We start from the raw sequence: 14,349 nt of genomic DNA on the forward strand, positions 1-14,349 counted from the left end.
GAACTGTCTTGCTGCAGGTTTTCAGCTGCAACTCTCTCTTTATTCTTACCATATGCAGCAGTAGTCTGAGATTCAGGGAACAGATATTCCAGCATTTTATTCAAAACAATGTCATTAAGCTCCTGTATGGTAATTGAATTAAATTACAAAAAAAAAAAAAAAAAAGCTACATTCACATCATCAGCAGGGTTTTACCAGGAGCCCAAAAGAACCAGGAAATTCATAGAAGTGTTTAGAAATATTTGCCATTAAGTATCCCTGTGTGCAGTGTGCACTATGAATATACCAATGATCTGCAGACCCCTGCAATACTGAACTCTTCCAGGAACATGAGGAATGAAAACTTTGTTAACTAAATATAGTGGGGAGTTGGAGGGGTTGGGGGAGGAACTGAGGGGAGTTATAACCCCTAAGAGGAGTTATATAAATTTTTTTTTAAGAAATCATTCTTTAGGAAGAAATCTGCCACGTTAGCTATCCACATTCCTTTCCGTTTTACGTGCTTCCAATCTCCAACAAACCCCTACTCATTTGGAAAATGTGTCTGAATTAAATTTGGTACACTAGACTTTGCTGGTTCCATTACAAGTGCTTTATAAAAAACCAACAATACTCAAATTGTTCAAAACAGAGTAGTGATATAGCTGTGCATGTGCATGCTTGACCTATGTTAGTTCTCACGTTTTAATAGTTTTTAAAACATGTTATTTTATAATAAACTTCCGTGTTTCCCTGTTTTCCCCTAAGCCTTTCTGGCTTATAATATATGTTAGGGTCTTATTTCATAATGTGTGTACAGGAGAGATAATGGCTATTTGAAAGGACCCGTTTTTGTTTATGAAAAAAAAAAAAAAATCCCAAGAAGCATTTCTGCAACTTTTCAAGAAACTACAGGCATAGCTTTCTCCTATAGGAAGAAACTTCATAGATAGTAGCACACTGGGTAGGAATATTGAGCATGCTCAACTGTGCAATTAAATCCAGTTTCCAAGCGAACACATTTTCTTTAATATAATGAGCTAGCATTGAGTTCAATCCTTCAGCTATGGTATCATGCTTTTATATTTTAATTTTTTGGTATATTTTAGTAATTTTATGTATTGTAACGAGATTATTAACTACCATTATAAATAAATGCTGCCAAAATTTAGGAAGTTATATTGTCTTGGCAATATTTTTGCAGCTCCTAAATACAACATGCTAAAAGGATCTAATTCCCATTAGCCAAATTGAATCCGCAGCCAACTGAAATACCCCCATTTCTAAAACTTAACTTGTAGCCAGAGAGGCATAGAAGCTCTCTCTACCTTGGGTGGTTTCACAGCCAAAGCTGTCAAGGAATGGGTGAAAAGTAATTGTTTTCAAGTGTGCCCTTTTACAATCATTTGTTTGCTCTGGCTCTTTCAGGGACAAAGGCTATTGTTGAACACATCCAACTAAACAAATAACTCATCCTGGGGTCCCTTTAACAGCTGCCTTAGTACAATGATCTATTTACATATTAGCCTAAAATTGAAACTGAACTCTTTAATGACATAATCCAGCACTATAGTCCAGAGACGCATGTGTTCTAGCCAACAGCTGAACAACCTTGTAGGCATATGATTTTTAGAAATAACTTTTTGTGGACCAAGTGATCTTAAGGCGACATCTTAATATACTGTCACGTATTTTCTCCTTTTGTCTGCTCATTGAACCCATGTGGGTGCCTTTTTATCCTCTTTGTTCAGTTACTTGATAAATAAAGAGAAATACAGAAGGTCTCTGTCACCCATTTTACTATTTGTTGATAAGCTATAGTTGTAGGCCACACTTCACTGTGTATTCCAGTATTTATCTTACCTTTCTTCTATGGATTTTACTTTCTTGTGGCTTAAGATTAAAGGATGACCTGCCAGATGTTATAAATTAGTCAGCAACAGCCACAATCATTACTAGGCATGCTGTAATAATGTTTCGAAGTTTTACATGACTTTCAAAGTATATTTAGTTTAAACCACTATAATTTGATGGTTTCATATATGGCTTTTAAAAATCGAAACAGGAAATTAGCTTAAATTTCTTCTTAAGATTGATGACATTGTCAGACATAAAGTTAAGGACCTTTATCGACGCAAGCACATAGGCAAAAAAAGAAGAAAAACTACACTACACACACCAGGACTCATCTGTCTAAAACAGTGTTGCAGCTTGGGCTGAGTCAGTTTAATTGACTTCAGTAAGACTATTGGTTCATTGAAACCAAAGCCAGAATGATGGCTCTATCTATCTTCAAATAGGTATTTACACTGCAGACCTCACACAGAGCAAAATGTTACCATCCTGCTGGGCCGGAACAGCATGAAACTTTACAAAGAATAATATTGTACTCGATTTCAGATAATTTATTGAATCCTATTTCTGAAACTTTTGATGAGAGATCTTGTGGCCAGGACACATTCCAAAAATTGTAAAAGACAAAATTCTTTAGGCACTAAAATCAAGCTCTTCCTGGACAGCAGCTGGGAGAGTATATGGGGATCATTTTGTTTTAGCTATAAAAAATGGAAGCATGTATATTCTCCATAAAACTAAAGGTAATTACATTCCAGTTTCTCAGCCAGCAAAAAAACGTGGCTTCAGCATCCTGCAGTTGTTTTGTTCTTAGAGGACTGCTATACGATAAGCAAACAGAACAAAGTTGAACAGTATTAATATTGAATAGATCCGGCGAGGTCTGCCAGAGTATGGACAATAAAAGACATTTAAAACATTCTTGGAATGCAAATTCTAAGTGTCTGGCATATGTTTCCTTTTAGAAAACTTTAACCATTTAAGCAATTGTCATTTAAATAAATTGATAAAAATCAAAATGTAAATATAATTGTGATTAATAATAACTCTTCTGGATGTTGTAGATAGTTACAACACATCACGCATATATATATATTTATTTATTTTGAAATAGGGTAACTTCTATGGAACTTTTAATTACTGCATGCCAAAATTTTAGCATGCTTGTATTCAATGATACTTTTTAGTTGCTTTGTTCTTTCAGATCCAAATTTTGTGATTACCTAGAATATCCTTATCCTAAAAAATAGAAGCCAGACCATTTACTCAAATATGAACCTCCTTGTGAATGAAGTATTTGCTTTAAAACAATGATCTGAAGTTTCAGATGTTAATTTCAGTTCATAGTTCTAAAGAAATAACTAGGTATAAATGTAGTTATATAAACAGAAAAGGTATGAAATTCATTCCCATTATGGTGTTTTTTATTATGAAAAATCAATGCTTAATTTAGACAGCACTACATTTCATGTCTCAAATATTGGCTGGTATTGTCTTCCATATTTATTAGAGGAGCTCCTGAAGTCAGTTTTTTTAAAGTTAGTACTAGACACCAAGACCTCTTTTATCAACAAATTACTAACCTCAGTGAATCAGTAACTCCCGAATTGGTCTTACTGAAATAAAAGGCATAATACTGTATAAATAAAGAAAAAAGTATTCCTTTTTTTTACTAAAACTCACTAAATCCTATACAAAAGCACTTTTATTAAACTCCTGTGTTTATTCATGCATATAACATACCTGAAGAGCTAGTTAGAAAGTTTTTCCTGGCTAAGATAAAATGAATAATAAAAATTGGTCTTAAACCAGTTCAGCTTCAGATATTATTTTTGTACAAAATAAAAAGGAGGTATTTCCCCCACTTTAGGAAACTTTCCCTATGCAATCCGTAGATTGAAAATTAACTGAAATTAGAGAAATGTAATTCCAGGAATATCCCTGAGAATATCGTATTAAGGAATATCAGGAGTGAACTACATTTTTACCTAAGACACAAATAACCATATCTTAAAAAATTCTGCTTTACATACAGTTGGATAAAGGTATTTGGAGTTTTAAAGGTAAATATCAGTCACTATACACTTTGATACAGAGTAAAATGATAAAGAGTTAAAGGGTCTCAATACAATCATCATTTAATTTTTCATACCCAAAAGATAAACAGACTTTGGTTTGCAAGACTAAGAAGCACTTTTGTGAATCCTTACCCTCTGGTCCCCCAGCCCAGCCCAAGAGACTCTACTTACATCCTAATTAAAAGCATTCTGTATTTGTAACATGGTAATTCTTTTCAGACAACCGCATTGGCTAAATTACACAATTCTATGTATAGGAGTACAAAAAACATAACTAAACCTAACTTCACATGACTAAAAAGAAGTTTGTGTCTGATTTATGGCTTTCAGATATTTTCTGTTACCAACAACACAGAATGTGGGAAGTTACTGGAGGAAATCAAATGTGCGCTATGCTCTCCACATTCCCAGAGCCTGTTCCACTCACCTGAAAGAGAAGCCTTGGAAAGAGACCTTGTACTTCCCCTGCTCTGCAAAGACTATTGCAAAGAATTCTTTTATACTTGCCGAGGCCATATTCCAGGTAAAAAAAAAAAAAAAATGGATAAATTAAATAAACTACTGCAGAATATCCTTACAAGATACCTGTTCTTAAATGTTCGCTTCTGAGAGGGTCAAGTTTAATGTCACCTTCCCAAATACCTATTTTTACCTCACAGTTAACCTTTACAAATTTGTAACCTTTCAAAATTGCTGCTAAAAGGCTTACTGTCATTTCAGTCTACAAACAGTATGTTGGTTTTGTTGAGATGTTTTACATTTGCTAAATCGATAATACAGTTGGTAGTCTTTACACACATTGGATTATCAGTACAGGTTTCTCGTTGGTGTCTTCTTCATCCATCAGCATTGATACCAAGACAGCCTCCTTTTCTACCTAGCTGATACCAAAGTGCTGATTGCCCACGGACTCTTAAGGTCTTATTTCCTTATCCTTAGAAATCCAAAAAAGTAACACCTTACAGAGTATCTTTACATATAATGACTAATTTGCTCCTCAAAAACTCTGTGCTGCAGGAAGGAAAAGTGGAATCATCCCCATTTGACCAATGAGGATAACCGAGCCTCCAGAGAAGTTAAATGCCTCAACCAAAGTTGTGTGGCCAGGAAGTGATAGGACAGATGTAGAAGTTCAGAGGCTGACAGTGTCACAAATAATACCTGCTCACTACCATATTTTGGACCCTAATAAACACATAGATTCTTGGACCTTGATTACTTTTACCATCAAAAATTTGTAAACTTTGGTTGTTGTTGCTTTAGTTGGAAGAATCAACATAGAGATACAAAAGAATTTAACGAGACAGATTGTTCAATTAGGCAGAGTCACACACAAGCAAATCTACTGAAGCTAACAGTTTATAAAGCTAAATGGCATTGAAGGAAAAGACAAGTTTTAAGAACTGTAGGATGTGCTTGGAGAATTTTTTTAACTGCCATACATATTTTACATTTTTCTCTGACCCAGAAAAGTGTACATTTCTTATTTTTTTATAGAGCTCTCTTAATAACCTAAGAAAACATTTTGACTAGGATTGCTTGCTTCCTTTGGTGTGCCAGAACATGTATCTAAACCCATTTGAGCAAAAATATTATTATTGTCTTTATAAACTACCACCATGTTTGTAAGGCTTTTCTTGAACCAGCTGTTTGTTCCTCTTTATCACATTCCCCAAAGCAGAGCAGAATAGGTCACGGGTGCCCAGATGTCCTCCTGAGAAGCAATAACAGATTAGGTACCATAAAGGTTTGCTGCAAATTTCAAGTCTTGAAGGGTTGCCTTTACCAATATAAATTGAAAGTAATATGGGCACTTACCATTTTCGTCCACCTTTACCTACCTGAGAGAAACACAACTGTGCTGGATTTAAGGACTCACCCCTAAGGTCTCCATAGATGTGAAGTTATTTTAGCTTCCAAAACAAACAACAGAAAGCAGTATCCAGCAAAAGAGAGAGAGTGCAGCAAATAGCTCAGGAGCCAGAACTGCAAGCACCTCGCTCCCCAGATCAACATATGTGGTGACGAATGACAAATTTATTTTTCTACAAAGTTTGTATATATGTAAAACTGCTGAAGAGCATCAAGATGTCAAGTGCTTTTGGTGACCACCCAGGCTGCCTTGAAAGATAACCAGATGAAAGCTCCACTCCAATGGTGGATAGAGCAGCAAGGGTGCTTTCCAGGGACAGGCTATAGGCTCTAGCAACAAGCAGAGGGGACTTCCCCTGCATCCGTCAAATGCTAATAATCATTCTAAAGACTTGTCCCAAAAGTGAGTTGTAATAACACACTCTTTGTGTTAATTTATGTTAATCGGTTTGTTTCCAGACTGATCGTTGGCACACAGTTGACCATTTTCTAAAGTATGATAGATAAGATGGTAATCCCGCCCCTCAGCCCCTGCCCAACACAGAAGGCTCTTCACAATTCTGGAACACTTCTTTTTCAGAAATCGCCCTCAAAGCAAATTTTTAATATTTTCACCTTCTTAAATCTATGGCATGACATGGCTTACTTTCCTCTAGAGTTCAGAACTGTGGAAAACAGATACTTTGTGATTCTTTCTTGTAAGAAGTCAATGTATTTGATGATCCTCTAATATTAATAGCCTCATCTTTCTGCACGTCAAAAACTTGAAAATCCACTGCTAGGGCAAATGCTGAAAGGGGTTGAGAGAGGAAAAAAAAGATCTCAGAGGCATCTTCATTTTCCCCCCATTGCCCAGTAGGTCAAGAAATAAACATATAAATGCTCTATCCCTTTGCTTCACCTTCATGACTTTAAGAAAGCACCAGTTACTTGGGAATCCATGCACATCTGGACGATAACTGCATTTTAGAATCTTGTATTCAGAAATATTCATGGTCTGCCTCTTTTCAAAACTTAAGAAAAGTTAAAAATCAGTAGTGAGGGTACACTAGTGTTTTATTAATCATAATATTCCCCAGTGTGAATTGACTTAAGGAAGTAAATTCTTAAAACTTCTAAGAATAGCAAAATTACATTTGGAAAAAAAAAAAAAAAAACCCACGCATGCACACAGGAGCTCCTTGCTCCCACCAGCGGCCCTTTTTTCTGCCTGCAGTACAATGAGCAGAGTAGAAGTTTTGCCGTTCACTCAATGATGGCATATAGTACACTCTGTGGAAAGGGTAGAAACGGACATGTATTGGCCTTGCTTCTTCCTTTACACTTGTTACCACGAGTATCATGATATACTTTTTCTCACTCTTAGACCGTCCTCTCTTTCAGCTATGGGTTATTTAGTGCAAAATGTCTGTATACAATTAGTTCAATTGGTTTAATCCTGTTGCTAATGAGGCCAAGGTCAAGGGTTTGATTCCACTGAGGCTCTCTAGTCCACAGCCACTCCTGACCCCAGTCAGATATCTTACCCATGGGGCTTATTAGTCCCCAGGAGAGCAAACCAGACGGAATAGATGGATACATCAAAATCCACTACCTCTATTAGAAAATGCTGTCAAGTGCAGGCCCTACTGAGTGAGTTTTGTTTTGTTTTGTTTTTTCCTTATCATGATAAACAGCATGTATAATGAGGAAAAGTAACTTTTCTCTAGCATACATGCCAAGAGAAAAGCTAGAGCTTAGAATATTCCACAGAGGATATTTATTTACATCAGTATGTTAGGGGGTGCTTTGTGGTATAGTAGGACTGGATTCACCAGGATCCAGGAGAATAGTTACAGGTCCAGGATATTTAATAAATTATAAGGAATTTTTAAAAAGCAGCTGCTGGAATAATCCATGTATTCCCATCATCAGTAGACTTGATCATACTGTGATGATCCAGGGTGAACTAAACACCCACCTTCAGTAAAATGCTCTTCAGGGTATTGTTCCAAATAGTAGAAGGGTACCATCTGGTAAATTATGTCTTCCATGGCAATAAATGTAAGACCAGTGTCCTGAAACCAGGTCCCTTTTAGCTCTTCACAGCAAAATCTATCTTATTCATCACTGTCCACAAAATCAGATCATTTAAGGTAAAGTATTAATGAAAGTATTAGATGTTGCAATTCAAATGTTGTAATATGTGATTGTAACATGTGACAAATATTGTAATTATGAGAAAAATGCCCATATTTTTATGTAAAAGTCTTCTGAGTTGGCTCCCTCCTTCACACTTACTCAGTTTGCTTAGATTCTGTAAAAAGCTAGGAGTAATTCATTGTTAATTCCATTTTTGTTTTTGTTTTAATTTGGCTAAGAGAACACCTCTGGAGCCATAGAGCTTATAAATCTGTACTCTTTAATCTTCAGATGTTCCATTTGAAAATGATTTGTCACTTCCACATTTGTCCCCAGCCAATAACTCTTTGTAAAATGGAATCAGCCATCAGCATTGTTTGTTAATTTTCTCTTAAGATGGTATTAGTTTTATAGACTGTAATCCTGGAATGCAGATATTTTTTAAAAAGCAAACTTGAAATTTCTTCTCAGTTGCACTTTGAAAATTTTTTGTGATCCTGCAGGCAAAAATCATGTTAAAACAAAGTTTCTCATTTACACATTCAGTTATAAATATATCTGTAGTATGACAGTATTCCTGCATGCATAATATTGGCATGGAGATCTTGCTGCCTGCTGGGAGCTGTGTGTATGTGTGTGTGTGTGTGTGTGTGTGTCCCCCAAAAAAGGTCTAACCCAAAACTGCAAAAAGTTTGATTTAGCAATGCAGTTTTCCTTTTCTTCTTTTTACATCAAACAGACTTGTTCGACAATACTGGGCAGTTTTCATCTATATGCTTAGCCAGGAAAGAATGGAGGAGAAAAGTTATCTTTTGTAGACAGTGAATCGCTGAAGAAGAGTAAATGCTACTGCAGCCTTCATTCCTCTCCCCAATTTCTAATCCCTGAATTTTTTCAAAGAAAGATAACCTCCTTCCAGCTGCCTTGTCCCTCCCATGGAGCACCCTTCCCAGCTGCCATGCCTCCTTTCAGTCTCACCCCTACCCCCACCCCTACACACACACACTCCCAAGGACATTTGCTCTCACTTGCCTGATTTCCAAGGAGAAGATGTTTCCCAATAGCCTAGACACATACTGGCCTTGAAGAGTCTGTCTCAGAAATTTAGGGGTGATACATTTTATCCAAAAGTTAGGTCAAATTGTACATCAAGACCCTCAGAATTCTAAGATTGGTTTTAGGTTTGAGGGGACCTAAGTCAAGCTCATAGAAAACAGACTTAGTCTTTCATATTCCACTGATAAGTCTCACTGGGTCGTCCCCAATTCTTGTTCTTAGAAATCCTTGCAAACCTGAATCCATTATACAACTTCTAAACATCAAACAAGTTACGAGGTGTCTTTATCACAAAGCTGTTATGTGTACACTAATCTAATTTGTTAGGTAAAATTCAAAACAGTGTGCATAGTCAAAGATATGAGACCTGCAGCAGGAAGTCAGGACATCATGTAAGGTTGACTCTGGTAGCAGTATCAGATTTTGAGAGCAGAAATAATCAGAATATGGAAGCAGTCTTAGGAATATGCCTTCCCCCCCTCAAAAAAATACCTTATTAACTCAAATTGTGAAAATAATGTCAAAATTCTTTTTTTGTCATAAGGTCCTCCTCTCTTTTAGTAAATATAGCTGTTTTTATTTGATAAAAATTCTCAGTAGGTAAAAAAAGAGAAAACCTCTTCCAGATCTCTTTAAGTAAATCTGTTTTGCATTTTTGTTTTGACTTTTTTTTTTTTCAGTGAGGGTGGCATACCAGCTTTCTGATTGAGCAGACTGAAGGGATATTTTAAATATAGTTCTTGTATGACAAAATAATCATTATTTTCTATAAGTGAGGTGCAGGAAAAAGGTTCATACTTATTTGAAAATGGAGGCTCTGTTCTTAGCACCATTGCAGCCAGTCAGTCATTTATTACAGCATATAAGGACCTTGTGATATTCATTAGATTTATTATTTAATCACATGTGAGTGGCAATAGAAAAAGAATTGTAAAATGACCCAAATAAGTACCTGATGGCCTATCTCTTTTTTGATTCTAGTGTGTTCTTCTTAGGAAGTTATTTATTACGGTAGGGGGGAAAAGTGCTGAATTAGTGATGGGATAAACTACAAGTACAACATATGGTAAATGAGGAAGCTTGCAAACAGAGTCAGGGCAATAGCAAGATTAATTCTGGAAGTGTATTATGTGTATTTCTTATGAGTCTTTTAAAATATCCAATGCAATATTATTTCACTTGAACTGAAATTCTTAAATTTTGGTTAAAGAAATGGAAATCCCAAGCCAAAAAAAGTGGCCTTCTTTCCTTTTATTATTTTCCTAGAATATTCATATACTTTCTTTTTTTTTTTTAAAGATTTTATTTATTTATTTGATAGAGAGAATGAGAGAGAGAGAGAGAGAGCATGAGATGGGGGAGGGTCAGAGGGAGAAGCAGACCCCCCGCTGAGCAGGGAGCCCCATGCGGGACTCGGTCCCGGGACTCCAGGATCATGACCTGAGCCGAAGGCAGTCGCTTAACCAACTGAGCCACCCAGGCGCCCCTTATATTCATATACTTTCTAAAAAAATTTTTTCCTATATTTTATCTTCCAAATAGGGTGTTTTTACTGTGATGCTAAATATTTCTAATGAGTCTTTTTGCATTTCTTTAAAGGTTTCCTTCAAACTACTGCTGAAGAGTTTTGTTTTTACTATGCAAGAAAAGATGGTGGGTTGTGCTTTCCAGATTTTCCAAGAAAACAAATCAGAGGACCAGCATCTAACTACTTGGACCAGATGGAAGAATATGACAAAGTGGAAGAGATCAGCAGGTTCATAAAGATAAATGCTCTTTAATCTTAAAAAACAAAAACAAAAACAAAAAGCCAACTGACAAATCTTGTGGTTTTGATAGTGAATCAACTGTCTGTGCTGGATTCCAGCAGCTATATCCTCCAGATTTTTTTTTTTTTCTTTTTGGTAGTTTGCTTCTCTAATATCCTTTTTGCTTAAATGCTTTTAATGCTTAGACTACTAATCTTTTATTATGAGTTTGGCTTCTCTGTGATTCATGTGAATTTCATGATTATAGTTTTAAACTTGACCTTTATGAGTGTTGTTAGCATATGGAAATATTCAGCACAATTATTATTAGCAAATCAGAGTTTTATAAATAGATCTTAGAACTTTCTCTCTGAGGGCCTTTCTGTAAGGCTTAATTATTGTGAGTAGAGCTAATTTTAATTATAGTCACTGAAAGATAAGATGATGAACTTATGAAATTTTAAAATATGTGAAACTCTTATTTTGATTCTCTCTTTGACTTTTTGGTAGAAGGCTATTTGTTCCACTGAAAAGAATTTAAAAGAATCATATTGTGACTTTGGGGTTAACGGCACATCATGGTTCTCAAAACCATTGATTCCTAGAGGAAATATATTTTGAAAAGGATGCTAAGTGCATCCTTTACCTCCTTCACCTCAAGAAAAGCTTACTGGTTTTCTTTAATTTGTTTAGAAAGCACAAACACAACTGCTTCTGTATTCAGGAGGTTGTGAGTGGGCTGCGCCAGCCTGTCGGCGCCCTGCATAGTGGGGATGGCTCGCACCGTCTCTTCATTCTGGAAAAAGAAGGTTACGTGAAGATACTTACCCCTGAAGGAGAAATTTTCAAGGAGCCTTATTTGGACATTCACAAACTTGTTCAAAGTGGAATAAAGGTTGGCTTTTTAAATTTTATTTATCTTTGCTCTGGCTATGTTAATTTTATTTTAGGGTTATCACTCTCACTGAAAGTATTTGTAATAAAAGAAAGAATGTTTAAGGAGAACATAAGGAGACAACCTAAGGGGACAATAATTATGGCAACTGAACTGGGACAGTGACATTACATTTTTAATGTTATTTGGTGACTCTGAAGCAGTGCATTCAGGTTGATACCTTGACATGCTTTCCTTATGTAATTTATATATTTAAAATGATTCTTGGTTTTATAAAGTACCTGTTTAAATGTTGTTTAACAGGCATCATACTTAGAATTGTGTGTCAGCACTTGCTAGTAGAAACAAAGAGGTCTTTTGCTTATTTTGGCAATAGCAAAGCATTCTTTTACCGCATCCATTTTTGAGTCTGTCATGAAAAATGCTACTTTTACTGGTCCTTCCTTGTACAATGTTTTTACAGGTAAGTCAAATGTGCTCATCTATAATCGACGATTTTTATAGTACATATGCATATATTGCCTTCTTCCTCACTTCTCCAATTTGAATTCTCACGTTAAATAATCTATAGTATGTAAATAAAATTACTGTCAAGTTTGGCGAGAGCATAACACGCGATACTATTAGCAGGATGAAGCTGCAGAGCGAACTGTGACGTTTTAAAGTTGAGGCACATTCAACAGCTCATGACTGATTTAGAATGAAACAAAGTAATAGTGTGATTTGAGAAGAACTGGTTGTCTTTTATATTCTGACATGGGGAAAAAAAGTCAAAGGAGGATTTATACTCTTCTGCTCATATAGAAATGAACTCCTCCTTGCTTTGTTGAGCTCTATTCAAAGGTAAGAACATCAAAACCAGAAGAAACAAGTCAGGAAAAAATACAGGTATAGTCCTGATGTCGATTCATTACCTACCATGCAAAATAATTAGAATGATTCCGTTAGAATACAGGGATTCCATATTCCGTATTGCTGGTACCACCCAAATTCAGTTGTGTGTTGTGACTGTGTCACCAAGACTTCCTGCATAAGATAAGTCCTTTATGGTACGTATGGTCCTTTATGGAAAAGGACTTCAGCACCAACACATAGATCATTTGGCAAATCTGTTTAACTCAGTAGTTTCAACTTTCTCCCGATAAAAGTTTTCATTAGAATTCCCAGCAAATCACCAAAAGTCTCTTAAGATGAAGCATTAGTGTTTTGCACTTAAGACTTTAATAAGTACATTTGGAAATGTGTTCCGAGAATTCACTGCCAGTGGTACCTAAAGAGCAAAGAATTAAGATACAGCATTAAGTACATTACTCACTAGCAGTGTATTTTTCTTACTATGAAAGTTAAACGTACTGTCTATGAAAGAAAAAATTGGGGAATGTATTTTAAAAATCATCACCTATAATCTCATCGGTTAAAGAATACCACTACTAACATTTTTATATACTTCCAGCTTTTATATTAAAATTAGATGAATTTATCCTGACTGCAAAGGTAATACAGGTCCATATTAATAAATGTGGAAACATACAAGAACATGTTTTCTTCTTGCTTTTCTCCTAAGCAGCTTTAAAATAAAATTGAAATCAAACCATATATACATCTTTTTAGCCTTCTTTTTTTGGACATAACCATATGTCATGAGTATGTTACCAGATTTGAAAACTTCTCTCAAAAACTTAGTTTTTATCTCTTCTGGGTATTCCATTTCCTAATTATGAGACATTTAGAGTAACTCCAGTATTTTCTTTTTATCAGTGTAAATAATGTGATTTATCATTCTCTTGTGTGTTATTTAACCTGCTCATGAATGACTTCCTTAATGTCCCTTCATAGAGCATTAAGGAGAGGAAGGACATAAACCATGATACACATTGCCAGTGGCTTTAGAATATATTTTCAAGTATTTGAAAGAATAACATATAGCTTTTAAATATTATTTGAATAAAAATATTGGTATTAACAAGATAATGCATGATAAAGTGTAGGTGTAAGAAATGGGCTCAATTTTGTTGTAAGAAGTAAAGAACTGATGTTCTCGTTTCTACTTCAATTTACCTGCCTAAGGAATGACAGCCTTTTAATTAGGGTTCCTTCAGAGTGCCTCTGTTTCAACTTACGCCCATTCATTGGGTTGCTTCTCCGACCATGAGACATTTCATCAGGCAATAAAATTGAACAAGAAGATTATGACAGTGCCATGATTCTGCAGTAGGTATGTTCTGCAGGCCTCTGGAAATTCTGTAGAAACCCCTTTGTGCCTTGTTTCCTAGGACAGTTCTAGGCCTTTTAGGGCTTAACATAAACTTCAAAATCCATGATTCTACATTTGTAGAATACATAATATAACGTATTTTTTTAAAGTGCGATATTTGAATTCTCTTTGAATTTGGGATTAATGATGTCAATAAGATAGGAACCTACCATGGCATAGTTGAGTGTATAGTGAGTAATGAGACCACAGCCTTGTTCTCAGGTGGGTGACGCTACAACCGTCCTTTATCTTAGGCTCCATGAAGCTTCCCTCACAAGTCACGAATTGGAACTATTAGAAGAGGCTACTGTTGGTATGATGGGGCAGATGCCAACACATTCATGAGCTGATCATACCATTGATTTTTGTGATATGCCCTTCAGAGACTCCTGAAGTAAAAAAAAAATTTCACACCTATTTCACAGTAATTTTTTCAGGCTTCTTGATATATGAATAGTTAGTGTGTTCATGGCAGTATTCTGTGTTTGTCAA

General features: G+C 35.6%; 1 protein-coding gene across 1 annotated transcript in view; it reads left to right on the forward strand.

Annotated features, from left to right (window-relative positions):
* HHIP (hedgehog interacting protein) overlaps nt 1-14,349 on the forward strand; it is an 89,307-nt gene that overhangs the window by 2,343 nt on the left and 72,615 nt on the right. Inside the window, exons 2-4 of the mRNA XM_064585105.1 lie at nt 4,242-4,434; nt 10,560-10,716; nt 11,402-11,603. Of these exons, the coding sequence (XP_064441175.1) occupies nt 4,242-4,434; nt 10,560-10,716; nt 11,402-11,603 (552 nt within the window). The remainder of the gene's footprint in view (nt 1-4,241; nt 4,435-10,559; nt 10,717-11,401; nt 11,604-14,349) is intronic.

Source organism: Mirounga angustirostris, unplaced genomic scaffold, assembly GCF_029215605.1.
Source record: "Mirounga angustirostris isolate CCGP_5_RB_7025 unplaced genomic scaffold, mMirAng1.0.hap1 SCAF_2, whole genome shotgun sequence".
Lineage (NCBI taxonomy): Eukaryota > Metazoa > Chordata > Mammalia > Carnivora > Phocidae > Mirounga > Mirounga angustirostris.